The 27,650-nt window shown below is 41.8% G+C and overlaps 1 protein-coding gene across 1 annotated transcript in view; it reads right to left on the reverse strand.

Moving 5' to 3' along the window:
* Positions 1-27,633, reverse strand: part of GNPTAB (N-acetylglucosamine-1-phosphate transferase subunits alpha and beta) — a 77,105-nt gene extending 49,472 nt beyond the window's left edge. The window contains exon 1 of the mRNA XM_017893462.1: positions 27,333-27,633. Within this exon, the coding sequence (XP_017748951.1) occupies positions 27,333-27,449 (117 nt within the window). The 5' untranslated portion in view covers positions 27,450-27,633. The remainder of the gene's footprint in view (positions 1-27,332) is intronic.
* Positions 27,634-27,650: the final 17 nt, after the last annotated feature.

Here is a 27,650-nt window from a genome sequence, read left to right on the forward strand (position 1 = left end):
TGAGGAGACCTCCTGGGCTACGCCACTTCTGTAAGAAGCCAGGACTCAAAAAGAGTGCTGAAAAAGATGGAATCTCTCATCAACTTTAATGAAACTCCAGGGAATTAGGCTGAGTTTAAAAAAAAAAAAAAGTCTCAAAAGTCTAGGAAGTGGACTCAGAAAGTGATACCGCAAAGACTGGCACTTGAACATGCCAAGAGGCCTTAGAAGCTGCCTCAGAATCAAGGTCCCTCTAACCTTGTCTTCCCTCCAACAAGGGCAAAAGAAAAGATAAATGTACCATGTTCCTAGATTACAAAAGTCTCCCTAGTTTCTCCCTGAAAACAAAATGTGTTTTGCATTCAGGCACTAAAAGAAAGACTAAGATATATTAAAGACATTTTAAGCTTTATATTTTCTATTAAACCTCCTCCTCCTATGATATGAATCAGGAAGTAAAATCTGCTGATCACCAGCAGCATTTCTAATCACATTTGATTAAAGACACCCATTTTCTCAATGCAAAGTGGCTTAGTACAATAAAGCACAACTTAAAAAAATTAGGAGCTCAATGGTTAACACAGGGATGATTTATTCTCTTCACATAAATTAAAGGAATTGATTCAAACCGAAGATGGCTGACCACTATTTAGTCAAACATTAATTAAACTCAGACACTTTTCTACACCATGCCTACCCTCTTTGGATCCTCTATAGCAATAGACAACACAACATAACAGATTTTTTTTAAGGAAGATAAAATGGAAATCAGGGCTGTCCTCAAGGAGCTGACATTCCTGTTGAGGATTAATCACTTATTTGCATGAAATGATGTAGGACTACATCATTAGCTACATCATTGTAGCTTTCAAATGAGTACAGATTAAAATATAACAAACACTATTAGACAAAAGGAATAATCATGAGAGACTTCTCCATGGAGAGAGAGCTGAGATTTTTATGGAAATAAGGGAGTGGAGAAAAAGGAAGGATTCGTTTGCCACTTGGGGAGTAGGGAAGAAAATTGTACTAGAAGTCAGAATTAAGAATGCTGGCCAGGTATGGTGGCTCACGCCTATAATCCCAGCACTTTGGGAGGCCAAGGCAGTAGGATTGCTTGAGCCTGGAAGTTCGAGACCAGTCTGGGCAATATAGTAAGACCTTGTCTCTATTAAAAAAAAAAAAAAAAAAAAAAAAACTAAAAAGTTAGCCAAGCGTTGTAGCACTCACTGGCAGGAGAATTGCTTGAGCCCAAGAGCCAGAGGTTGCGGTGAACCAAGATCAGCATCACTGCACTACAGCCAGGGTGACAGTGAGACTTTCTCAAAAAAAACAAAACAAACAAAAGTATTGCTTTGTGCTCTGACAATGCACTGTGCTATATAAAAGTCATATCTAAAAGAAAACAAAAAGAACCCTTAGCAATCATACTTGGCTAAAAGGAAAAGAGAGAGAGAAAAAAAAAAGCACAAACGAACTACCAAAATACTTTCAAAACTATTCAAACTGACTTTCTGAATATATCTAGGTTGCTAGTTTCATTGTTCAGAGTTTTCAGAATCACCGAATTCTACAGGAAGAACTTTAAATCCAGTGCTCTACTCTGCAGCCAATGTTTGAGTTGTTGCTACAACGTCCTGACAAATAGTTCTTCTACCTATGAGAGTAGACCTGCGCTGTCCAATATGGTATCTGGCCACAAATCATTATTTAAAATGTAAACTAAATAATATAAGAGATTCACTACTTTAATCACCTAGCCACATTTCAAGCACTCAACAGCCACATGCAGTTAGTGGTGGCCATAACGGGCCAAACAGAAATGGAGATTTTGGTCACAGCACTAAGTTTGATTAGTGCTGCAGCAATTCAAACCTTAAAGACTATCACAAAAGTACGCAAGGTGGCAATCAGAACAACTGGACCTAAGCTCCAGTTTTGCGATTTCAGACAAGTCAATTTAACCCTAAATTTCAGCTGTAAAATTTAAATAATACTATCTTATCCCCTAAGGAGTTGTTAGAAAACTCAAGTGAGCTGATATATTAATACATTAAAATATTCTGGCAACTACAAAGTACTATAGGATGTATAAGGTATTAAAATGATGATACAACACTGAACTTATTACACTCCACAAGGGGCTCACAGACTACTGAGGAGACAAATATGAAGCAAATAATTAAAATACATCACGTGAAAAAAAATACAACCAACATATGAACAAAAAAATGGTTTAACTTGGTATAGACTTTTAGTATAATTAGTAAACCAGAAGCCAAACTAGTCAAATTAACATTTTCAAATCTTATTTTGCAAAATTGTCATTAAAAGTTTACTGAAATGAAGTTTTGCACAATATCTGTTTGTGAAACTCATTGTATTTACCTCCACTAACAAATGAATTTTATCTCTTACTGTTACCTAGATATTTTTAAAATACACCAAGAAGAGGCCTTATAAAAAATGGATTTGAAATGCTAGAAAGTCATAAAAGGTGAAAAGAATGTTTTTGTTTTTGTTTTGAGACAGGGTCTTGCTCTGTCACCCAGGCTGGAGTGCAGTGGCGTCATCAAGGTTCACTGCAGCCTTGACGTACTGAGCCTAGGCTCAAGCGATCCTCCCATCTCAGCCTCCTGAGTAGCGGGGACGACAGGTGCACATCACTATGCCTGGCTAATGTTTGGATTTTTCTGTAGAGACAGGGTTTCACCACATTGCCCAGGTTGGTCTCAAACTCCTGGGCTCAAGCAATCTGCCTGCTTCTGCCTCCCAAAATGCTGGGATTCAGGCCTGAGCCAGGCCAAGAATGTTATTTTTTTAAAAAAATAGCTGCCAGGCCATTTTAAAAAATTGCTCCTTTCTTGAGGAGCAATTGGCAGTATGTACCAAAGAAACAAAGAAATAAATGTTCATGCCTATTTATCTGGTTAATTCCACTACAAGAAACATATGCCAAGGAAATTATCATAGATCCACCCAAAGGCTTCTGTATGATAATCACCATTATTACCGATAAAAATAAAAATGAAATGATCTAATGTTTAGATCATGAAACATGATCTAAAAATTAAACAGGAAATTGAGTAAATAATTATGGTACACTCATATAAATATGATAAAGCTATTAAAAATCACATTTTCAAACAATCATTTAAAACACAGTAACTTAATTATCTCAGTCAATAAATACTATGTGGCATCATTCTAGACACAGCAATGACCAAAACAAAGTTTCTTCCTTTGTGGAGCATTACAAAGTAGTCAAGGGATAAAGTGTTTGATAAAATATATATTAGAAAAGCAATAATCAAAACTATCAGTCTGGAGCCTGACATCAGCAAAATGGTGGAACAGGCTGCTACAATTTTTCTTTCCTCATGTAAACATAGACTAACGAGCCAAAACTGCCAGAATAATAACAAAAAACAAAAAGACAAATATTGTATGATTCCATTATATAAAACATCCAGAACAGGCAAATCCATAGAAACAGAAAGTAGATTAGAGGCAACCAGGAGCTAAAGGAAGAGATGAATGAGGAATTTAATGGTTACAAAGTTCTTGTTTGGGGATGAAAAAGTTTTTGAAATAGACAGTGGTGATGGTTGCACAACTTTGTATATGTAACTAATGCCACTGAGTTATACAACTAAAAATAGCTAAAATGGCAAATTTTATGTTATATATGTTTAACCACAATAATTTAAAAGAAAAGTAAATCACTACAATACCCTCCCTGCTAAAAAAATAAAGGAGCATTGTGAACAACTCTATCTCCACAGATTTTATAATTTGGATGAAATGGACCAACTCCTTGAAACATACGATCCAAAACTCAAAAAAGAAAAGGTCATCTGAATAGGGCTACATCTACAAAAAATTTTGAATCAATAATTAATAAAATTCCAAAATAGAAAGCCCCAAACCCAGATGGTTTCACTGGTGAATTTTACCAAACATTTAAGGGGAAAAAAAATGATACCACTCCTCTACAATCTCTTCTAGAAAATAGAAGCAGAGGGAACACTTTCTAATTCATTCTGAGGCCACAATTACCCTAATACCAAAACAAGGCAAAGACATTACAAGAAAGGAAACTTATAAACTAATATCTCATGAACACAGATGTGAAAACCCTCAATAAAATATTATCAAATCAAATCCAACAATATATAAAAAGAATTATTTACCACAACCAAGTGGGATTCATCCCAGGTATACAAGCCTGGTTTAACAATCAAAATCAATTAATAAAATCCTTCACATCAACAAGGTAAAAAAGAAAATTGTATGACCATACCAATAGATGCAGAAAAAGCATTTGACAATCCAACATTAATTTACGATAAAAACTTTCAGTAAACTAGGAATACAGGAGAACTTCCTCAATTTGATAAAGAACATCCACAAAAAAAGTTTCACCTAATATTATACTTAGTGATGAGAAACTACATGCTTTCCTCCTAAAACCAGGAACAAGACAAGGGTGGATTCCTCCCCCCATCACCGTTCTCATTCAAAATGGTACCTGAAGTCCTAGCTGATGCAGTAAGACAAAAAAAGGAAATAAAAGGTAAACAGATTGAGAAGGATGAAATAAAACTGTCTTGGTTTGAGTAGAAGAAAAAATATAAAACTGTCTTTGTTCACAGATGACATGATTGTCTATGTAGAAAACCCCAAAGAATCAACAACAAAAAAAATCTGAAACAAATAAGCAAATATAGTAAGACTGCAGGATTCAAAGTTAACATACAGGGCCAGCACGGTGGCTCACACCTGTAATCCCAACACTTTTGGAGGCCCAGGCTGGTGGATCACCTGAGGTCAAGAGTTCAAGACCAGCCTGGCCAACATGGTGAAACTCCATCTCTACTAAAAATACAAAAATTTGCCAGGTGTGGTGGCACACACTTGTAGTCCCAGCTACTCAGTAGACGGAGGCACGATAGCACCACTGTACTCTAGCCTGTGCAACAGTAAGACTCTCTCTCAAAAAGCAAATAAAAACAAAGTTAACACACAAAAGTCAAGTTCTTTCCTATAACCAACAATGAACAATTGGAATTTAAAACTAAAAAACACAATACAATTTAGGTTAGCACCCCCAGCTAAAAAAGAAAAACAAGAAATGCACAGGCATAATTCTAACAAAGTATGTATGAATATGTATGAAATCTTTGTGAAGAAAACTATAGAAAGCCAATGAAAACAATCTAAGAAGATCTAAATGAAATTCCATGTTCATAGACAGGAAGGCTCGATATTGTTAAGACGTCAGTTCTTCCCAATTTGACTAACAGATTCAATGCAAACTCAAAATTTCGGCAAGTTATTTTGTGGCTATAGACAAACTGACTCTAAAGTTACATGGCTGGGCATGGTGGCTCATGCCTGTAATCCCAACACTGTAGGAGGCCAAGGAGGGAGGACTGCTTGAGCCCAGGAGTTTGAGACCAGCCTGGGCAACAAAGTGAGACCCATCTCTACAAAAAAAAATTAAAAAAAAAAAAAAGCTGGGCATAGTGGCATGCCCCTGTGGACCCAGCTACTCAGGAAGCTGAGGTGAGAGGAACACTTGAACTCAGGCGGTGGAGGCTGCAGTGAGTCGTGTTTGTGCCACTGTACTCCAGCCTGGATGAGAGAGCAAGATCTCGTCTCCAAAACAATGAAAATCTAGGTGACCTTGGATTTGATGGTAACTTTTTGGATACAACACCAAAAGTACAATCCATAGGTGAGAAAAAGACTGATCAGTTGTACTAATTAAAAACTTCTGGCTGGGCGTGGTGGCTCATGTCTGTAAACCCAGCACTTTGGGAGGCTGAGGTGAGTGGATCACCTGGGGTCTGGAGTTCGAGACCAGCCTGGCCAACATGGAGAAACACCATCTTTCTACCAAAAAATACAAAATTAGCCAGGCGTGGTGGCGCATGCCTGTAACCCCAGCGACTTGGGAGGCCGAGGCAGGAGAATCACCTGAACCCAGGAGACGGAGGTTGCAGTGAGCCAAGAAATCACCACTGCACTCCAGCCTGGGCAACAAGAGTGAAACTCCATCTCAAAAAAACTTCTGCTCTGCTCTGGGAGACACTGTTAAAAGAATGAAAAGATAACTATTGACTGAGAAAAAATATTTGTAAGACACATATCTGATAAGGGACTGGTATCCAAAATGTGCGAAGAATTCTTAAAATTCAACAATAAGGAAACAAACAACCCAATTAAAAACTGGGCAAAAAAAATCTGAAGATATCCAACCAAAGAAAATATACAGATGGTAAACAAGTATATAAAATGATGCTCAACATCACATGTCATTAGGGAATAACAAATTAAGACAGCAATGAGATACCACTACACACGTAATGGAATGGCTAAAATCCAAAACACTGACAACACCAAGTCAGGAAAGGTGAAGCAACAGGAATTATCACTGGTTGTTGGTGGGAATTCAAATGGTGCAGCCAATTTGGAAGACAGTTTGGCAGTGTCTCACAAAGCTAAACATAGGCTTATCTCAGTCATGTCTCTAGGTATTTACCTAATTGAGTTGAAAAATTATGTCTATATAAAAATGTGCACATAAACGTATACAGCAGCTTTACTCATAATTGCACCAAACTGGAAGCAATCAAGAGTCTTTCAAAAGGTGAATGGCACCAGACAATGGAGTATTATTCAGTGCTGCAAAGAAAAGATCCAACAAGTCATGAAAAGACATAGAGGAAACTTAAATGAATATTACTAAGGGAAAGAAGCAAACTGGAAAGGTTACATATTATGTGATTCTAAGAAATGACATTCTGGAAAAGGCCTGACTACAGACACAGCAGAAAGATCAGTGGTTGCCAGTGGGGAGGAAGGAGAAGATGGGAATGAACAGGTGAAGCACAGAGCAAGAACAATTGTAGGGCAGTGAAACTATTCTGTACAATACTATACTGGCAGACACAGCACATTATGCTTTTGTCAAAACCCACAGAACTGTATAAAATGAAGAATGAATCCCAGTGTAATCTATGTACGTTAGTTAATAAAAAAATCTGTCAATATTGATTTGCCAACTGTAACAAATGTAACACACTGATGCAAGATGTTTTCAGGGGAAACAGGCCAGGTATGGTGATTCACACCTGTAATCCCAGTGCTTTGGGAGGCTAAGGCAGGAGAATTCCTTCGGACCAGGAGTTCAATATAGTGAGACTCAGTCTCTACAAAAAAAAAAAAAAAAAAAAAAAAGGTGTGGTGTGTGTCTGTACACCTAGCTACTTGGGAGGCTGAAGGAAGGAAGATCTCTCGAATCCAGGAGTTCAAGGCTGCAGTGAGCTGACTGTACAACTGCACTCCAGCCTGGGCAACAGAGCAAGATCCAGTCTCCAAAAATAATAATAAGTAAATAAACCAAGCCTATTAAAAAAATATGGAAAACTATTTAGGGGAGAGGGGGTATATGGGAATTTCCTGTATCTTCCATATAATTTTTCTGTAAACCTAAAACTGCTCTAAAATGTAAAGCCTACTCCAACTTCACATATACACACATACATATATATAAACTAAATTCACATTCTTTCTTTTAAGGTCAAATTTAGAAACTGCTTACCAGGGGTGACCTTTCCATATTTAGATAGTAGAAAAAAATATTTCTGCGCTCAGCTTACTTCTAGGTGCCAGCTTTCCAGGGGCCGAAAATACAGTGGTGAACAAGACAGAAAGGCCCCTGCTCCCACAGAACCTACATTTTAAAGGAGAGAGGTAAGAAATCATAGATATCAACATACAATTTCAGATTGATACTAAAAGTATTATTTTAAAAAAAAAGGAAAAATAGGGGAATGTGATAAAGAAGGACTTGGGGAAAGAGGCTGCTTTAGGACAGGTGGTGGGGAAGGCCCAAGTGAAGTGTTACAGCTGAGACCTATGTGACAAGAAAGCCTGTCACCAGATGATCTGGGGGGGAGTGCTCTCCTGTTCATGGAATAGGCAGTACAAAGCTCCTAAGACAAGAAAAGTTGAATGCCTTCAAAGAAAAAGACGGTGACTGCAGCAGTTTTGAGCGTACACCTCAGAAGCGTTTGCCAGTATCTAGAGGATCTCTCGGACTCTACCTTTGCCTTGAGAAGAAGAACATGACCAGGTTTGCTTGCTGGTCCCTGGAGGATGAGGGAGGGACCCGTGGAGCAGAGCCAACCAAGTCCAACCCCAATCAGTTAACCAATGACCTGCACATCCAGAGAGCAAGTAATTGCCACTGAAAATTAAGGACTGGAAATCTTTCTCTGTAAAAGACCAAAGAGTAACATCTTAGACTTTGCAGGCCATACAGTTTCTGTCTCAGCTATTTAATGCGGCCACTGTAATGTGAAAAGAGCCACAGACAGCATGTAAATAAACGCACATGGCTGTGGTCCAATGAAACTTAAATTACAGAAACTGACATTTAAATTTCACATAATTTTTTTTTTCTTTTTTACTCTATCCCTGTGGATTAGTCTGTTCTCCCATTGCTATAAAGAACTACCTAAGATTAAGTAATTTCTAATTAAAAGAGGTTTAATTGCCTCACAGTTCTGCAGGATGTACAGAAAGCACTGCTGGGAGGCCTCAGGAAACTTACAATCATGGCAGAAGGCAAAGGGGAAGCTGGCACATCATCTTACATGGCCAGAGGGAAGGAAGAAGAGAGCAAAGGGGAGGTGCTACACACTCTTTTTTTTTTTTTTCTTTTTTTTGAGATGGAGTCTCGCTGTGTCACCCAGGCTGGAGTGCAGTGCTAAGATCACAGCCCACTGCAACCTCCGCCTCCTGGGTTCAAGTGATTCCCCTGCCTCAGATTCCTGAGGAGCTGGGATTACAGGTGTCTGCCACCACACCCAACTAATTTTTGTATTTTTGGTACAGACGGGGTTTCACCATGTTGGCCAGGCTGGCCTTGAACTCCTGACCTCAGGTGATCTACCCACCTCGCCCTCCCAAAGTGCTGGGATTACAGGTTGAGCCACCACACCCAGCCGGTGCTACACACTTTTAAACAACCAGATCTTGGGGCAGGGCATGGTGGCTCACACCTGTAATCCCAGCACTTTGGGAGACCGAGGCGGGCAGATCACTTGAGGCCAGGAGTTTGAGACCAGCCTAGCTAACATGGTGAAACCCCGTCTCTACTAAAAAAATGCTGGGATGCTGGGCATGGTGGCGTGTGCCTGTAATCCTAGCTACTTGGGAGGCTGAGGCAGAAGAACTACTTGAACTCAGGAGGCAGAGTTTGCAGTGACCTGACATCATGCCATTGCACTCCAGCCTGGGCAACAGAGTGAGACCCTGTCTCAAAACAAATAAAATAAAATAAAAATAACCAGATCTGAGAATTCACTCACTATCACAAGAACAGCAAAGGGGAAATCCCCCCCATGATCCAATCACTTCCCACTATGCCTCTTCTCCCACTTTGGGGATGACAATTCAACATGAGATTTGGTCAGGGACACAAATCCAAACCGCATCACCTTGCCAAAGCAAGGCCTCAGAAAATTAGCAAAAAACTCAAAGTTGGGCTGGGCACAGTGGTTCATGCATGTAATCCTAGCATTTTCAGAAGCTGAGGTGCTAGGAATGCTTGAGTCCACGAGTTCAAGACCAGCCTGGGCAACACAGGGAGACACCCCCACCATCTCTACAAAAAAATGAAAAAATCATCTGGGCTTGGTGGCACACACCTGTGGTCTCAGCTACTCAGGAAGCTGAGGCAGGAGGATCTTGAGCCCAGGAGGCTGAGGCTGCAGTGAGCTGTGTTCACACCACTGAATTCCAACCTGGGTGACAGAGTGAGACCCTGTCTCAAAAATAAAACAAAAAGTCAGAGTTGTTCCTCTCCATGAAAATATTTATTTTTGTTTGTAGAGATGGGGTCTTACTATGTTGCTCAGGCAGGAGCATAGTAACACAATCTCGGCTTACTGAAGTGTCAACCTCCCAGACCTAAGCAATCCTCCCACCTTAGCCTCTGAGTAGCTGGGACTACAAACAGGCGCCACCATGTTGAGCTAAGTGGTTTTTTCGGTTTTGTTTTTTTGTTTTTTGCTTTTTTTTGGTAGAGATGGGGTCTCACTATGTTGCCCAGGCTGGTCTTGAACTCCTGGACTCAAGTGATCCTCCCACCTCAGCCTTCTAAATTGCTGGGATTACAGGCATGAGCCACCACACCCAGCCCCATGGAAATCTTAGTATAAGGCAAAAGATTTATGAAATCCGAAGAGAAACCACAGTATGAATTTCATATAATTTTCATGTTGTTGTGAAATATTAATTTTTAAAAACCACTCAAAAATGTAAACGTCATCATTAAATTACAGCCCACACAAAAACAGGTGGAGTCTGCTGCTCTCATTTTAAGCCAGCAATTTTGGGGATAGTTTTTTACAAGACATTTTCGCAGAAATAGTTACACAATACACACTCGTTACTTGATACAGGCTCTTCAGAGAAGTGGGTAGGGTGCTACATTTAGGGACATATATAAGACATTGAAAGGAGTCTGGACTTTCTATTATGTGCAACGGACATGATATAATCTGATTCACATTTTAAAAATGTACTCTGGTTGCAGTCTGGATAATGGATTATAATGGAGCAAGAGTGTTAAGAGATGACAGTGGCTTATATTTGTATTCGCATGATAGAGATACCATGTATTTCTTTTGTTTAACGTATGTTTCTTGTTAAATACTAGGAGCAGCAGTTCTCAAACTTTTTGGTCTCAGGACCCCTTTAAACTCTTAAAATTATTGAGGACTGGCTGGGTGTGGTGGCTCACACCTCTAAACTCAGCACTTTGGGAGGCCAAGGCAGGAAGATCACTTGAGCTCAAGAGTTCAGGCTGGGCACGGTGGCTTACACCTGTAAGCCCAGCACTTTGGGAGGTCGAGGCGGGCAGATCATGAGGTCAGGAGTTCAAGACCAGTCTGGCCAATATGGTGAAACCCCATCTCTACTAAAAATACAAAAATTAGCCAGGCATAGTGGCATGCACCTGTAGTCCCAGGTACTTGGGAGACTGAGGCAGAAGAATCACTTGAACACAGGAGGAAAAGGCTGCAGTGAGTTGAAATTGAGCCATTGCACTCCAGCCTGGGCAATAAGAGTAAAACCCTGTCTCGAAAAAATAAAAAATTATTGAGGACTCCAAACAGCTTTGAAAAATGTATATGGATTATATTTATTGATATCTACTGTATTAAAATTAAAACTGAGGAAAAATTTAGGTGCTCATTTAGGCTGGACACGGTGGCTCATGCCTGTAATTCCAGCACTTTGGGAGGCCGAGGCGGGCAGATCACTTGAGGTCAGAGGTTCGAGACCAGCCTGGTCAACATGGTGAAATCCTGTCTCTACTGAAAATACAAAAATTAGCCAGGTGTGGTGGCAGGCGCCTGCAATCCCAGCTACTCATGAGACTGAGGCAGGAGAATTGCTTGAACCTGGGAGGCGGAGGTTGCAGTGAGCCGGGACCATGCCACTGCACTCCAGCTGGGGCAAAAGAGCAAGATTCCATCTCATAAATAAATAAATACTCATGTAAAAATAAATAAACCCATTACAGGTTAACATTATTTCTCATAAATAACAACTATATTTTCAAAATTAAAAAAAGTGAGAAATGGTACTTAGTAATTTTAAAATCTCTTTAATGTCTATTTAATAGAAGACAATGTCTGTTCTGCATCAGTCTGTTGCAATGTCACATGTCCTATAGGCCTCAAGAAAACTCCACTGTGCTCTCATGTGAGTAAAAGGCAAATAATGTCCTAATATTATTACATAACTAGGTTTGACCTTAAGGATAACTGAAAAGGATCTTGGGGCCCCAGGAGTCCCCAAACTATACTTTGAAAACTGCTGGCAGCATAATAACTTACTTTTTTAAATTTTTTATTTTTTTATTGAGACAGGGTCTCATTTCATTGTCCAGGCTGGAATGCAGTGGTGTGATCTCAGGCTCACTGCAACCCCTGCCTCCCAGGCTCAAGCAGTCCTCCCACCTCAGCCTCCCAAGTAGTTGGGACTACAGGGGCATGCCACTATGCTGGCTAATTTTTGTATTTTTTTGTAGAGATGGGGTTTCACCATGTTGCCTAGGCTGGTCTCCCACCTTGGTCTCCCAAAATGCTGGGATTACAGGCATGAGCCACCATGCTCGGCCCATAATAGCTCACTGTTAAATGCTAGACTGTAAGTGATTTTGAAGAACTCTGACATAAGTTATTCTACTATATTCTATTATAAAGAAATAAAGAGACTTGTCCAAAGCCAAACAATAAGGCAGCAATAAACAATGCTAGCTGGGCATGGTGGTATACACCCATAGTACCAGCTACTCAGGAGGCTGACATCAGAGAATTGCTTAAGCCCAGGACTTTGAGGCTGCAGTTTGCTATGAATGTGTCTGTGAATAGCTATTGCACTCTAGCCTGGGCAACAAAGCAAGACCCTGTCCCAAAAAAAAACAAAAACAAAAAGCCTCTCTCTAAAAACAAAGACACTTTCCTTTCAGGTCTTTGTACAGTTATAAAAATCAATATTCAGTGCTCACTGATTCTGCTCCCAAATAGGCAAAGCAATCCTGAAAGACTGCAAAAAGAACTAAGCTTGAGGCATCATACCACCTGACTTCAAAGTATACCACAGAGCTACAGAAACTAAAACAGCATGGTGATGGTATAAAACAGACACAAAGATCAACAGAACAGAATAGAGAACTCGGAAATAAATCCGCAGATTTACAGCAAACTAATTTCTGACAAAAGTGCCAAGAACATACAGTGGGGAAAGGACAGTCTCTTCAATACATGGTGCTGGGAAAACAAGATTTCCATATGCAGAAGAATAAAACTGGACCCCTATCTCTCACCATATACAAAACTCAAATCAAAATGGATTAAAGACTTAAATCTAAGACCTGAAACTATGAAACTACTAGAAGAAAATAACTGGGGAAATTCAGGACAATTGTCTGGGCAAAGACTTCTTGAGTAAGACCTAAAGAGAATACACAGTCAAAGATAAACGGACAAATGGAATTGCATCAAGCTAAAAAGCTTCTGCACAGCAAAGGAAACAATCAACAAAATGAAGAGACTACCTACAGAATGAGAAAAATTACTTGTAAACTATTCATTTGACAAGGATTTAATAATCAGAATATATAAGGAACTCAAACAACACAACGGCATTAAAAAAAAACCCAAATAATCTGATTTTAATATTGGCAAAACATCAGAATAGACATTTCTCAAAAGAAGACACATGTAAGTGGCCATAGGTATATTAAAAAATGCTCAACATTACAAGTCATCAGGGAAATACGTAATTAAAACCACAGTGAGACATCTCACCTTAGTCAAAGTGGCTATTATCAAAAAGACAGAAAATAAGAAACACTAGCAAGGACTTGGTGAAAAGGCAATGCTTGTACTCTGTTAGTGGGAATGTAAATTAGTATAGCCACTATGGAAAACACTTTGAAGATGCCTCAAAAAACTAAAAATAGAACGACTGTATGATCTAGCAATCCCACTACTGGGTATAAACCCAAAAGAAAGGAAATCAGTGTATGGAAGAGATACCTACACTCCCATGTTTATTTCAGCACTATTCACAATGGCCAAGATTTGGAAGCAACATAAGTGTACATCAGTGGATGAATGGATAAAGAAAATTGTATATACACACAATGGGATATTATTCAGCCATAAATAAGAATAAAATCCTGTAATTTGCAGCAACATGGATGGAACCAGAGGATATGATGTTAAGTAAAATAAGCCAGGCTCGGAAAAACAAATTTCATTCACATTTCTCACTCAAATGTGGGAGCTAAAAAACTGATCTCATGGAGGTAGAGAATAGAATGGTGGTTATCAGAGTATGGAAAGGGTAGTGGGGGCAGTGGGGATGAAGAGTGATTGGCTAATTGGTACAGAAATACAGTTAGATAGTCCTAGTGTTCGACAGCACAATAGGGCAACTGAAAAATAGTTTATTGTAATATTTCAAAATAGCTAAAAATGAAGATCTGGAATGTTCCCAACACAAAGAAATGAAACATGGTTGAGATGATGAATATTCCAATTACCCAGATGTTATCATTCCCTTTTTTCTTTTTTTTTTCTTTTTTATTTTTGGAGACAGGGTCTCACTCTGTCACCCAGGGTGGAGCAGTGGCACAATCATGGCTCAAGGTAGCCTCAATCTCATGGGCTCCAGTGATCCTCCTACCTCAGCCTCCAGAGTAGCTGGGACTACAGGCATGTGCTACCACACCTAGCTAAGTTTTGTATTTTTTTGTAGAGATAGGGTTTCGTCATGTTGCCCAGGCTGGCCTTGAACACCTGAGTTCAAGCAACCCACCCATCTAAGCCTCTCAAAGTGCTGGGATTCAGGTGTGAGTCACTGCACCCAGCCTGATCATTACACATTGTATGCATGTATAAAACTATCACATGTACTCCATAAATGTGCATAACTATTATACAGCCATAATAATTAAAAATTAAAAGTAATTAATTTTTTAAATAGCTTGCTAGCTAGCCAAGGTGACACATGCCTACAATCCCAGCTATGGGGAGGCTGAGGTGGGAGGATCACTTGAGCCCAGGAGTTCAAGACCAGCCTGGGGAACATAGTGAGATCCTGCCCCAAAAAATAAAAATATTAAAAAAACTTATGGATTCTGAAACATTATACTTGATGTGGGATTTTCACCCTGTCTCCCATTGCCCATTTTCTCCCACCTGCAATTCATCTTCCACATTACCTCCGGAGCAACTGTTCTAAGCACAGATTTGATTTCATCACTCTTCCTTAAAATCCTTTCATGGTCCCCATTTACTTTAGGATGAATTCACACTTCTTAGCACCACCCAGCAGGCGAGTCCTAAACTGGCCCCTGCCTGCCTCTTCGGCTTCATTCCCCTGTCACTCCAAAGATGCTACAGCCCTTTAGAACTATTTTTGTTCTTAGAAGTTAATAATGTCTCATATCCATACCTTTACACCAATGGCATCTTTCCCTTAAAAAACGAAACAAACAAACAAAAACACTCCCCTTCCTTTACTCAGCCATCTCCTTCCAGATCAAGCTCAGGTGTCACACCATCTGAGAAAGTGTGCCCGACACCCATACCTACCTCTTCAACTGTATTCATCACATTTAAGTTTGCCTATTTGCTTGTCCATCTCCCTGTCTGGACTATGAGTTCCTCCAGAGCAGAAAGCAACCTAACTATCTTTGTGCGTCTTCTTCTTTTTTTTTTGAGACACAGTCTCACTCTGTCACCCAGGCTGGAGTGCAGTGGCACAATCTCAGCTCACTGCAACCTCTTCCTCCCAGGTTCAAGTGATTCTCCTGCCTTAGCCTCCCGAGTAGCTGGGATTATAGGCACCTGCCACCACACAACTAATTTTTGTGTGTTTAGTAGAGACAAGGTTTCACCATGTTGGCCAGGCTGGTCTCAAACTCCTGACTTCAGGTGATCCACCCACCTCGGACTCCCAAAGTGTTGGGATTACAGGCCTGTGCAACCATGCCCAGCCCTCTGTGTCTTTAGTCAGCAGCAGAGAACCTGGCTGATATAGTTTGGTTGTGTCCCCACCCAAATCTCATTTTGAATTGTAGCTCCCATAATCCCCATGTGTCATGGGAGGGACCTGGTGGGAGCTAAGCAAATCATGGAAGCAGGCTTTTCCCAAGCTGTTCCTGTGATAGTGAGTAAGTCTCACAAGATCTGATGAGAAAGGGCAGTTCCAAGAGGGCATCTGCACATGTTCTCTTGACTGCCGCCATGTAAGACGTGCCTTTGTTCCTCCTTCCCCTTTCACCATGATTGTAAGGCATCCCCAGCCACGTGGAACTGCGAGTACCTTAAACCTCTTTTTTCTCTTTTTTTTTTTTTTTTTTGAGACAGAGTCTTGCTTTTGTCACCCAGGCTGGAGTGCAATGACACGATCTTGGCTCACTGCAACCTCCAACTCCTGGGTTCAAGCAATTCTCCTGCCTCAGGCTCCCAAGTAGCTGGGATTACAGATGTCCACTACCACACTTGGCTAATTTTTGTATTTTTACTAGAGACAAGTTTTCACCATGTTGGCCAGACTGGTCTTGAACTCCTGACCTCAGGTGATCCGCCTGCCTCGGCCTCCCAAAGTGCTGGGATTACAGGCATGAGCCACTATGTCTGGCCTAAGCCTCTTTTTCTTTATAAACTACCCAGTCTCAGGTATTTCTTCGCAGCAGTATGAAAATGGACTAATACACTGGCCCAGAGAGAACACCTCCATAAGCCTGTCACATGAACAACTTCTGAAAATTTGCTTTAGAAGCATTATCTAATTTGGAATTAATGAGAGACAGAAATGAAGTGAGAAAATGAAGGGGGAAAAAAGGTATGTCAAAGGAAAAAGATAAACTAGAATCCTAAAAAATGAAGCAATTTTGGGAAGTAATCTTAAAGTGGGCAACATGAGTTTTAGTCTGATCGTAGAATGAGTTTCACTCCCTGAATGGGTGTGACCTGGTCTTTCTGAAAGATCACTTTTTCCTGTTTAATTTAGTACGCACATGAATCACACATAGGCTGACTAATCAACTGCTAAAGATTCTGCATCTGTATCACAAGATGAGAACCATCTAAAGAATGACAGAAATTTTAAAAAGATATATCGTGAATATATATAATCTATTATAGATACACCTGTTATATTTTAGAAGGAACTAGAGGAAGCCTACATATATTAATATACAGTACAAGCTATCTTAAATAAAGCACTTGCTCCCTCTGATTTCATAGCAATCATAACAAAGCACACCGAGGTAAAGAAATCACTGTGAGTTCTTCTGTTCCGTATTTAAGGAAAGATTAACAGGCATAAGCCCACAGGGTGGTCTCCTGTCCTGTCTTCATGAGCACAGCGGCCACATGGAAAACAATCCTGAGATGGGACAGCTGGCACTTAATTAGCTGAATATCTAGCACCAGGTTCTATACAAGATGTCTTATATACATTAGGCACCTCACTTAAACCACTCTTCCTAAGTTCAGTCACAATCAGCAACAAAAATAAATTTTGATGCTTGTAAGTATTCATTCAACAAATATTCACTGAAGACCTACAAGTAGGGTCTGTGAGAGCAAATGAACTTGTCTATCTCGCTTACTTTTATATCCCAAGATGTTAGTGGAGTGCTAGCACATAATGAAAGATAAGGACTGGAGGATTTTGCCTCCTAAGCCTCTTGCATCTGTCCATTTCTCTTCCTATGTCCTTCCACTGACCTAGTCCCAGGCCAGACCTGCAGATTAACTGCCCTGCAGTCATTCTTGCCCCTTCTAATTCTGGATTTCTCAACTTCAGCACTACCAACATTTTGGGCTGGATGATTCTTTGTTGTAGGGGCTGTCCTGTGCACTATAGGATGTTTGGCAGGATCCCTGGCTTCTACCCACTAAATGCCAGTAGCAGCAACCCCATGCCATGCCCAACCTGTATCAACCAAAAATGTTTCTAGACATTTGGCAAAATCGCATCTAGCTAAGAACCACTGTCCTAGAGTTGACTTGACCTCCTCTGTCCTCAGTCTCAGCAATTCTTACCCTTTACTGTTGAACTCAAACAGCATCAAGCAAGAAAGCATCTCCCGGCTGGGCGCAGTGGCTCACACCTGTAATCCCAGCACTTTGGGAGGCTGATGTGGATGGATCACCTGAGTCAGGGGTTCAAGACCAGCCTGGCCAATTAGTGAAACCCCATCTCTACTAAAAATTTAAGAAGTCGCTGGGCATGGCAGTGCAAGCCCGTAATCCCAGCTACTCAGGAGGCTGAGGCAGGAGAATCACTTGAACCCAGGAGGTGGAGGTTGCAGTGAGCCGTGATCGCAGCCATGGCACTCCAGACTGGGCGACAGAGCGAGACTCCGTCTCAAAAACAAAAGAAAAAAAAAAAAAAGCAAGCATCTCCTGATCCCCTGCCACCAGACCAAACTGATTCTCACTGCTGGTCTCTTCCACAATGATGCTCTATTTCTTTGCAGCATTTCTCACAATAGTAATGAAGTAGCAGTTAACGTCTGACTGCACCACCAGAATATAAGCTCCTTGTCAGCAGGAGCTGAGTCTGCTTTGTTCACTGCTGGATCCCCAGGGGTCTGGCACAGTACTCAAAAATTAACTACTAACTGAATGAATGAGGCAGTACTCTGCCAGGGCACAGGGATTTGAAGATAAGGAAGATTCCATCTTTGTGACCAGGATGCTGAGCACAGAAATAGCAAATAAGTTTCATCTCCCAGGCAAGCTCAATTAACTGGTACCCAAATTGAGAAGCTGTGCATGTAAAAATAAATTTCTTCTGAGGCAGCAAAATACAAGATACCATATTCCAAAGTGAAATGTTGGGCCAAGATATAACGTTTCTTAAGGAATAGTTGCAAACTCATCCAAATCATGGTAGAAAGGTCCAGGAGGTGGCGATCAGAGGAGGTTTTCACAAGCAGCTGGCATTGTGTGACTCCTGCTCCACCTCATTCAAGGGGGAGCAGTGGAAGTCTGTTTCCCACTTCCTTACGCCCAAGAAAAGGGCTCAACAAAATTACCAAGAGAACTCACTATGGGTCCATGAAGTTGGGCAGGTACCATGTCTGTGTAACACCTGAAAAATATAAAGGGCTGGCCGGCTAAGCTCTGAGGACAAGAGAGAAGTTGTCACTCTGCTGGAATCAGCCCACCCTCCCCTAGTCTGAGCAAAGAGTGTGGGCCACACACAACGGAGAACTAGCAGAAGGTCATCCTGGGTCTACTCATTGGGCAAAAGAGGCTGAAAAGAGAAGCTCCCATTATTATCAGATTCTTAGGATCTATGGAAGGAATAAGCAGCCAAATGGAACAAAGAGGCATTTGGTCTCATCAGGGGAAAAGCAAGTGACCACTCCTGAGCACGGTGGTGGCTGTGGTCTCTGAAGGATGCCCCTTGAAAACACTCAGGAGGGAATAAACTCTGACACCTGCAAATCCCAGAGAGCTCCTGCACTCATTCAGGAAAAAGTTTCCTGTTCTCATTTCCTTCCTTTCTTCCATGTGCTCCAACACAGGAGGGATCAGAAACAGGTTACAGAGCAGAAAGAGAAGCATCAAGTGATGAAAAGTGAGAAGATGCCTACTGTGGCCACCCTCCCTTCCTCAACTGCAGACTTTCTGCCTGCAGCAGGCCTGTACTGGGAGAGGGAACTTAGGCTTTAAGTTGTTATGCTTTAGGACGGAAGACTCTAATTGCTGAATTCACATTCTGTTCTATAGTGTGAAGTGACCACAGAAGTCTCAGGCCCACCTGAATCTTCATCCAGGGGCAGGAGCGCAAGACATCAGAAAGAGACAGGTGAAGATAAAGAATAAAGGGATTGGCTACACATCCCACAAGGTGTGCTCATTCAACATGACAATTACAGCCAGCTGCCCACCCAGCATCACTTATCTATTCTTCTTCCATAAAGGTACCTATCCCTACATAACAAATATTTGGAGACCAGTCCCCGGATTCAGAGGTAGGTCGGATTGGTCTAAAAGTAACCCCTTTCTCCTTTCAACAGATTTGCTTAAGAATGGCTCTATGAGCATAACCGCGACCAATGCCAGGAAAGGATTGCTGAGGTCCTGGGTCAAGTTATTCCTCCATCTTCTGAGAGTCCTCCCAAAAGCGGCAAGAACACCAAACTGTTAGAGAAATTATTCTGAAACTATGTCTGGGCTTAGGAAGGGAAAAGTGCCAGGATGAACAAGGCGGAGTCTCAGGAAGGCAGGAGGCCACGCATGCGGTGTAGGCAGCTGGTAGGAAGTGTGGCTCTAGAGCTTGTTGGAGAGGCAGCAGGCACGGTTAAGGCCAAGCACAGGGGCCCACATCTGTAATCCCAGCACTTTGGGAGGCCGAGACGGGCAAATCACTTGAGGTCAGGAGTTTGAGACCAGCCTGGCCAACATGCTGTAACTCCGTCTCTACTAAAATTACAAAAATTAGCCAGGTGTTGTGGTGGGTGCCTGTAATCCCAGCTACTCGGGAGGCTGACACAAGAGAATCACTTGAACCCAGGAGGTGGAAGTTGCAGTGAGCTGAGATTGTGCCACTACACTCCAGCCTGGGCAACAGAATGAGACTCTGTCTCAAAAAAAAAAAGTCAGGTTAAGTTTTTCTCTCACAATGTGATAAAATTCATTAACAAAATGAACAATATTTAGATCTCAAGAGAAAGACCAAATGCAATTATCAAATCACCATATTAAGTTAAAGGTGTATATTTGATCATTACTAAAAGATTTATAAGGGCACACTTGGGCTGTGTTTAACAAAGCTCCATATTAATATATCCATGCAAGAAAACAAGTTTCATAGATAATTAACCAGATATTAAAAATAGAAACAACCCACTTTACAACTTCTAGAGCAAGGTAGAGGGCTAACAGCTATCACAGACACAATGTCAACAGTAAAGTCAGGGAAAGGAAATGGGTTTTGACTGAAGCCAGTGTCTTCAAGACATCTGTTGTTCCTGCTCTTCTTTGGGTAACAGCCTCGTGATTATCTTCTGGGGCTCTCCTCTCAGTTCATGTGGTTCAGCTGAGACGGATAGCCCCACCCACTCCCCTATTTCTGGAGATGATCCCAGTGGTTAACAAGGGTATAACAAGGACACTCATTCCTCTGGCTAGGCAGACAGCCCTGAGTCTAGTTGGCACTAATGAGAAAGAAAAGCTTTCTGCTGCAGTTACTGAACTGGTAGAACAGAAGCTGGGGTTGCCAGCAGCAATCTTTGTTCTCATATGAGGAGAGCATGCTGAGAAGCAAACTAAAAGAGGGGAAGGCAGAGGTGAGGAACAGGGACAAAAAGAGATTCCTGGTGACATCATTTGAGCACCTCGATCCACTCCTGCCAGAAACTTCACCATATATATTTTTGTTGTTGTTGTTGTTAACCTTTTTGTTTGTTTTGTTTGAGACAGAGCCTCACTTGTCGCCCATGCTGGAGTGCAGTGGCACAATCTTGGCTCACTGCAACCTCTGCCTCCGGGGTTCAAGCAATTCTTCTGCCTCAGCCTACCAAGTAGCTGGGACTAAAGGCACGCACCACCACGCCCAGTTAATTTTTGTATTTTTAGTAGAGACATGGTTTCACCATGTTGGCCAGGCTGGTTTCGAACTCGCCTTGGCCTCCCAAAGTGCTGGGATTACACATGTGAGCCACCACACCTGGCCTCATCCTGTATTTTTCAATTATCCCCGTTAATAAACTGGCTAATAATAAACTAGTTAATAAGCTAGGTGTGAGTTGGGAGTCTGTCACTTGCAATCTAGTGCTGTTAACTAATTCCAGCAGCAATGTTAAACCATCAGTAATTCAAAAAGAAAAAGCAATCACAAACTTTTCTGACATTACCAACTTTATGCTAAAATTACTCCCACCACTTCCTAAAAAAATCTTTCCTTGTCTCTCTTCTGTTTAAACTCCTACTTGTACATGAAGCCTCCCTAAAGCTCATGCCTCCCTGTAAAGGTCTTGGAACTGCCTCGAGGATGTTTCAACCCACAATATTCTTCTGTCTTCTGACTTTCTAAGCAATTGTTGTGTACCAACTCCAGCATTCAATTGCTTATTCCCCTGTGTTGTTACTCAGTCCTCATACATATATCTCAGCCTCATCTCAACTAAAGGATAGCCAAAGGCATGAGCTATAATTGTTTGTATCTCTGACAGCATTTTCCACTGTATATTCTAACAACAGCATCTTCCACTGTACAGTCTAACAGGTCTCAGGTTTTTAGAGAAAGTTACCAGAGCAGGAATGATTCTCAGAACATGAAAAGGTTCAAGTTATAATCTGATCAATCACATTTGAGAAATAAAAGGGAACTATAAACACTGCATCAGAGCAAAAAATTTGCCTTTACTTGAAATAAATTTGAAATGATGTCAGTTAAGATCAACCCAATTCATCGATCCATTCATTCGTGCACCAGTCAAGTATTTATTCAGCATCTACTGGGTACCAATCACTTTCTAGTTGCTAAGAATACAGCAGAGAATAAGACAAGGTCCCTAGTTTGATAGTTAGCTGGCCTATGTATCTCTCTCAAACCCCCCCAAAGAAAGAGACCTTTTAAAAAGGCTCTGTGTGGCCATTGGCATTTTCTCTCTAGTATAAAATCCATTACATTGTAATTCATGCTTCTCATGTGAAGCATCCAATAAATGTGTATTCACAGAACATTAAAGCTAAAATGAGGCCCTTAGAAATACAGTCTCATAGTTTTAAACTTTTTTTTTTTCTTTTTTTAGAAAGAGACCTTTTAAAAAGGCTCTGTGTGGCCATTGGCATTTTCTCTCTAGTATAAAATCCATTACATTGTAATTCATGCTTCTCATGTGAAGCATCCAATAAATGTGTATTCACAGAACATTAAAGCTAAAATGAGGCCCTTAGAAATACAGTCTCATAGTTTTTAAACTTTTTTTTTTTTCTTTTTTTTTGAGACAGAGTCTCACTCTGTAGCCCAGGCTGGAGTGCAGTGGCGCGATCTCGGCTCACTGCAAGCTCCGCCTCCCGGGTTTACGCCATTCTCCTGCCTCAGCCTCAAGAGTAGCTGGGACTACAGGCGCCCGCCACCACGCCTGGCTAATTTTTTGTATTCTTTAGTAGAGACAGGGTTTCACCGTGTTAGCCAGGATGGTCTCGATCTCCTGACCTCGTGATCCGCCCGCCTCGGCCTCCCAGAGTGCTGGGATTACAGGCGTGAGCCACCGCGCCCAGCCTTAAACATTTTTTAAACAATGAAACTTTCCCCATCCTCTGAAAAAGAAATTTACACAAAACAGAGAAGAGGGGCTACTCCCAACCCACAAGATGGCTGGGAGATACTCAGTTTGGGAACCACCGAGAAGCAGGCCAGACAGTCCCTGACTCTCAGGCCAGGCCTCTTTCTACTTCATCTATTTGTTGCCTTTGGCCAAGAACACACTCAAATATATCTGTTTAATGAGTGAACTAATCAAATACAAACATAACTAATTTCTTGAAATAAGGCCAGTATGAGACACTGGTCACCACTGAGGCTGAACATAACTCGAGCTAGACCCCGTTTTCAACTCTCCTTTTCACAGAAAATAACTCATTGATTCAAAATGGCAACAGAAAGCAGGAAAGCGAAAGGGAGCAGAGAGGTCAGGAAAACATTACTATTCGTTACTAGCAGACTCTGTGTGAACCTATTTTGCTTCTTTATGTAAGTTAATTCTTGGATATTTGTTTCCATATTTGGATATTTGTTTTCATACTTAGTGCACAAAGGAAGTGATATGCTATACATATACCATACCCCCACACAGATACACACATACACAGTGATCTACAATCCTCTATTAGTAATCCTGAAATCCAAAATGCTCTGAATACTGGAGGGGCTTCTAACTTTTTGTTTCTCATTTTAATTTTATTTTCTGATTTTAATTTTTTTTTTTTTCAAAACAGACCAGTACTAACTAGAGATCTTTTTGTACCTTATTTGGCAACTAAACTTGACCTGCCCTGTACTTATTTGGTGGCAAAATGACCTAAACTGACTTGAGGCTATGTATAGTCTGTATTTTCCTGAGTGTGAGGAATTGTGGACTTGCATATAAATGGTTCGATTAAATAATGATGGCCCTGAAATAAATTTTAACTCAAAAGCACGTTTTAAAATCTATACAGTAGCAACTAACAGAGGACAAACTATTTAAAAATTGGAAGTTTCTAAGCTAAAAAGGATCTTAAGAGCAGTCAATCTAGTAAACCCATTTGTGGAGCTAACAAACTTACAACAGTCTGATACCTGCTACCTACAGCCCAAGGTAATGCATTTTTGTGACCACTAGTCCCCATTCTGAGGGCTCTCCCTGTAGGAGTTTTTTTTTGTTTGTTTGTTGAGACAGGGTCAACCAGGCTGGAGTGCGTGGCACAATCATAGGCACTGTACTTCAAACTCCTGGGCTCAAGCAACACTCTTGCCGCAGCCTCCTGAGTAGCTGGGACTACAGGCATGTGCCACCACACCTAGCTAACTTTTTTTATGTATTTATTTTTGAGACAAGGTTTCACTCTGTCACCCTGACTGAAGTGCAATGGTGTAATCACGGCTCATGCAGCCTCAACCACCAGGGCTCAAGTAATCCTCCCACATCAGTCTCCCAAGCAGCTGGGACTACTCTACTTTTTTTGTAGAGACAGGGTTTCACCATGTTGCTCAGGCTGGTCTCAAACTCCTCAGCTCAAGCAATTCTCCTGCCTCAGCCTGCCAAAGTGCTGGGATTATAGGTGTGAGCCACCACGCCCAGCCTTTATTTTTATTTATTTTTTTTTTTTGTAGAGACAGAGTCTCCTTTGTTTCCCAGGCTAGTCCAACGCCTGGCTTCAAGCAATCCTCCAACCTTAGTCTCCCAAAGTCCTGGGATTAGAGGCGTGAGCCACCTCACCCAGCTTGTTTTTATTTCATACTTCCTTCCCTCAATTCTACTTCTCAAAGTTTGGATGAGTACAGAAAAGGCTTATCAAAATACAGCATCAAATACCTGTTATATTGAGAGGAGGAGAAGAAGATAACAAATTCACAGTTAATGATCTTCTGAGGGCCAGGCACGGTGGCTCACATCTATAATCCCAGGATTTTGGGAGGCCAAGGCAGGCGGATCACCTAAGGTCCAGAGTTTGAGACCAGCCTGGCCAACATGGTGAAACCCCGTCTCTACTAAAAATACAAAAAAATTAGCCTGGCATGGTGGCGGTCACCTGTAAATCCAGTTACTCAAGAGGGTGGGGCAGGGAAAATGACTTGAACCTGGAAGGTGGAGGTTGCAGTGATCTGAGATCACCCCACTGCACTCCAGCCTGGGCAACAGAGTGAGACTATCTCAAAACAAAAAACAATGATCTTCTTAGTCCAAAAGGACTTACAATTAGTGAGCTTACAATCCAGTACAATTAGTGAGATTATTAACAAGTCGGTAATATTAACTATATGATCAAAGTATTTTGATTCAAGGATATATTTCAAAATAAGGTTTAAGGACATAAAATAGTTGAAAATATAATAGCAGCAGTAGCCATGACCATTTAATGAGAGTCTGTTATGTATTAGGAACTGTGTGAGGTGCTTTACATACAGGTCTTACTTAATCCTCATTATCAACCCTGCAAGGAAGGTATTCTTGCCTCTGTTTCAAAGATGAGGAAGCTCAGAGAGGTTAAATATCCTTCCCAAGATCAGACAAGGAACAGCCTGGGCTGTTTGAGAAACCATAAAAAGGGGTGCTTGAGAGCACAGCTTGGGCCGGTCGTGGTGGCTCATGCCTGTAATCCCATGGGAGGCCAAAGCGAGCGAATCACGAAGTCAGGAGTTCGAGACCAGTCTGGCCAACATAGTGAAACCCCGTCTCTACTAAAAACACAAAAAATTAGCCGGGTGTGGTGGTGTGCGCCTGTAATCCCAGCTACTCAGGACGCTGAGACAGGAGACTCACGTGAACCCAGGAGGCAGAGGTTGCAGTGAGCCGAGATTGCGCCATTGCACTCCAGCTTGGGTGACAGTGTGAGACTCCGTCTCAAAAAAAAAAAAAAAAAACCACAGCTCAGAGCCAGCCTGCCTTGGTTTGAAGCCCAGCTCTGCCACGAATTGGCTGGATTAAGTCATGCAAATGCCTCCATTTAATCACCTATAAAATGAGTATAATAATAGTACCTATCTCGCAGGGGTGATGTTGAGGATTAAATTAGTTAATATTTGTAAAGCAATTAAGAGAGTGCCTGACACCTGTTAAGACCAATATACATATTAGCTATTATTATGATTATTATCAACTGGAAGCAGCATTCAAGCCCAAATCTGCCTAACCATGCAGCTCCTCTTTTCCACTATGCCTTACAAGTTAACCACAGGCCAGCTGCCTGCACCTCTCATGGCACCTGTTGGCATTGTCTACCTCTCATTTCTCTTGTCTGTTCCAAACCTTATGATCTGTGGCCATTTCAATACTACAACAAAATGTCTCTCTTTTGGTAAACAGCCAGGCATGGAATGAAAGCAAAAGGAAAAGGATATAAAATGAAAAATTCAGGCCAGGTGTGGTGGCTTACACCTGTAATCCCAACACTTTGAGAGGCCGAGGCAGGCAGATCACTTGAAGTCAGGAGTTTGAGACCAGCCTGGCCAACATAGTGAAACTCCATCTCTACTAAAAATACAAAAATTAGCTGGGCATGGTGGTACGCGCCTGTAGTCCCAGCTACTCGGGAGGCTGAGGCAGGAGAATTTCTTGAACCTGGGAGGTAGAGGTTGCAGTGAGCCGAGATTGAGCCACTGCACTCCAGCCTGGGGAACAGAGCAAGGATCTGTCTCAAAAAAAATAAAATGAAATGAAAAATTCTAACACCTGATGCCTTTAAGTCACCTTCACACTGCATAGGACTTAATAAACAGTTAACTCAAAATTAATCAAGGCCAAAAAATCACACAAAAGCAATAAGGCACCTAACTACCCACAGATACATTAAGTTGCAACACATGAAACAAAGACTAGCAAGTGCTATGATATTCATTAGATAGTCCACACTTACACATCTGGAGCTTTCTCTCTTGAAGTCTTTGTTTGAGGTAAAGACTTCAAGCAAATGTATACTATAGCATTTCTAAAAACTACTCTGTTAATTTTAAAACCTTTTGTAACCTCCTACCAAATAAAAGAAAAAGAAAAAAATTAAAACTAAGAGACAGATTTCAAACCACTTGAAAATACAGCTTTTCTCCCAGTTGCTAAAAGTGGCATTCTTGGGCCAGGTGCGGTAGCTCATGCCTGTAACCCCAGCACTTTGGGAAGCCAACAAGGAAGGATCACTTGAGCCCATGAGTTCCAGATCAACCTGGGCAACATAGGGAGACCTCCGTCTCTATTTTTAAAAAAGGTAGGCGGGGGGAGCAATATCTAAAATCACATACATGCCTTCTTTCAGTTCTGACTTGCTCATAGTCTCTGTACACGTTTATGATAAAGAATACTGTATTTGGCCGGGCGCGGTGGCTCACGCCTGTAATCCCAGCACTCTGGGACGCCGAGGCAGGGAGATCGCCTGAGCTCAGGAATTCGAGACCAGCCTGGGCAACATGGCAAAACCCCATCTCTAATGATGAAAAAAAAACATACTGTACTGGGGCATCGCGGGGCATGGCGAGGGCAGCGCAGGGTCGAGGCGCCCGGTCCAGGCGGCGGCGCCGCTACTCACCTCTCCGAACTGGAAAGCGGAGACGATGGTGACAACGACGCCCACGAAGCAGACGTAGAGCCCATACCTGTGAGACAGGCAGGTATAGGTCTGTCTCTGCAGGAGCTTGAGCAGCATCACCTCGGCCGCCGCCACGCCACGCCCCGAGGAGCCTGAGCCGCCGCCGCCGCCTCAGCTAGCCGCCATTCAGGGGCCCCGGTCTGCCCGCCGCGCGCAGGTCACAGCCTCCGGGCGCCGCTCATTGCAGCTCCGGCGACCGACGCCCGCTAGGCTCCGCGCCGCGGCCGCCGCTTCCGGGAGCCGGGAGCCCACGCCCTC

This window comes from Rhinopithecus bieti, unplaced genomic scaffold (genome assembly GCF_001698545.2).
Source record: "Rhinopithecus bieti isolate Rb0 unplaced genomic scaffold, ASM169854v2 scaffold_23898, whole genome shotgun sequence".
Taxonomy (NCBI): Eukaryota; Metazoa; Chordata; class Mammalia; order Primates; family Cercopithecidae; genus Rhinopithecus; species Rhinopithecus bieti.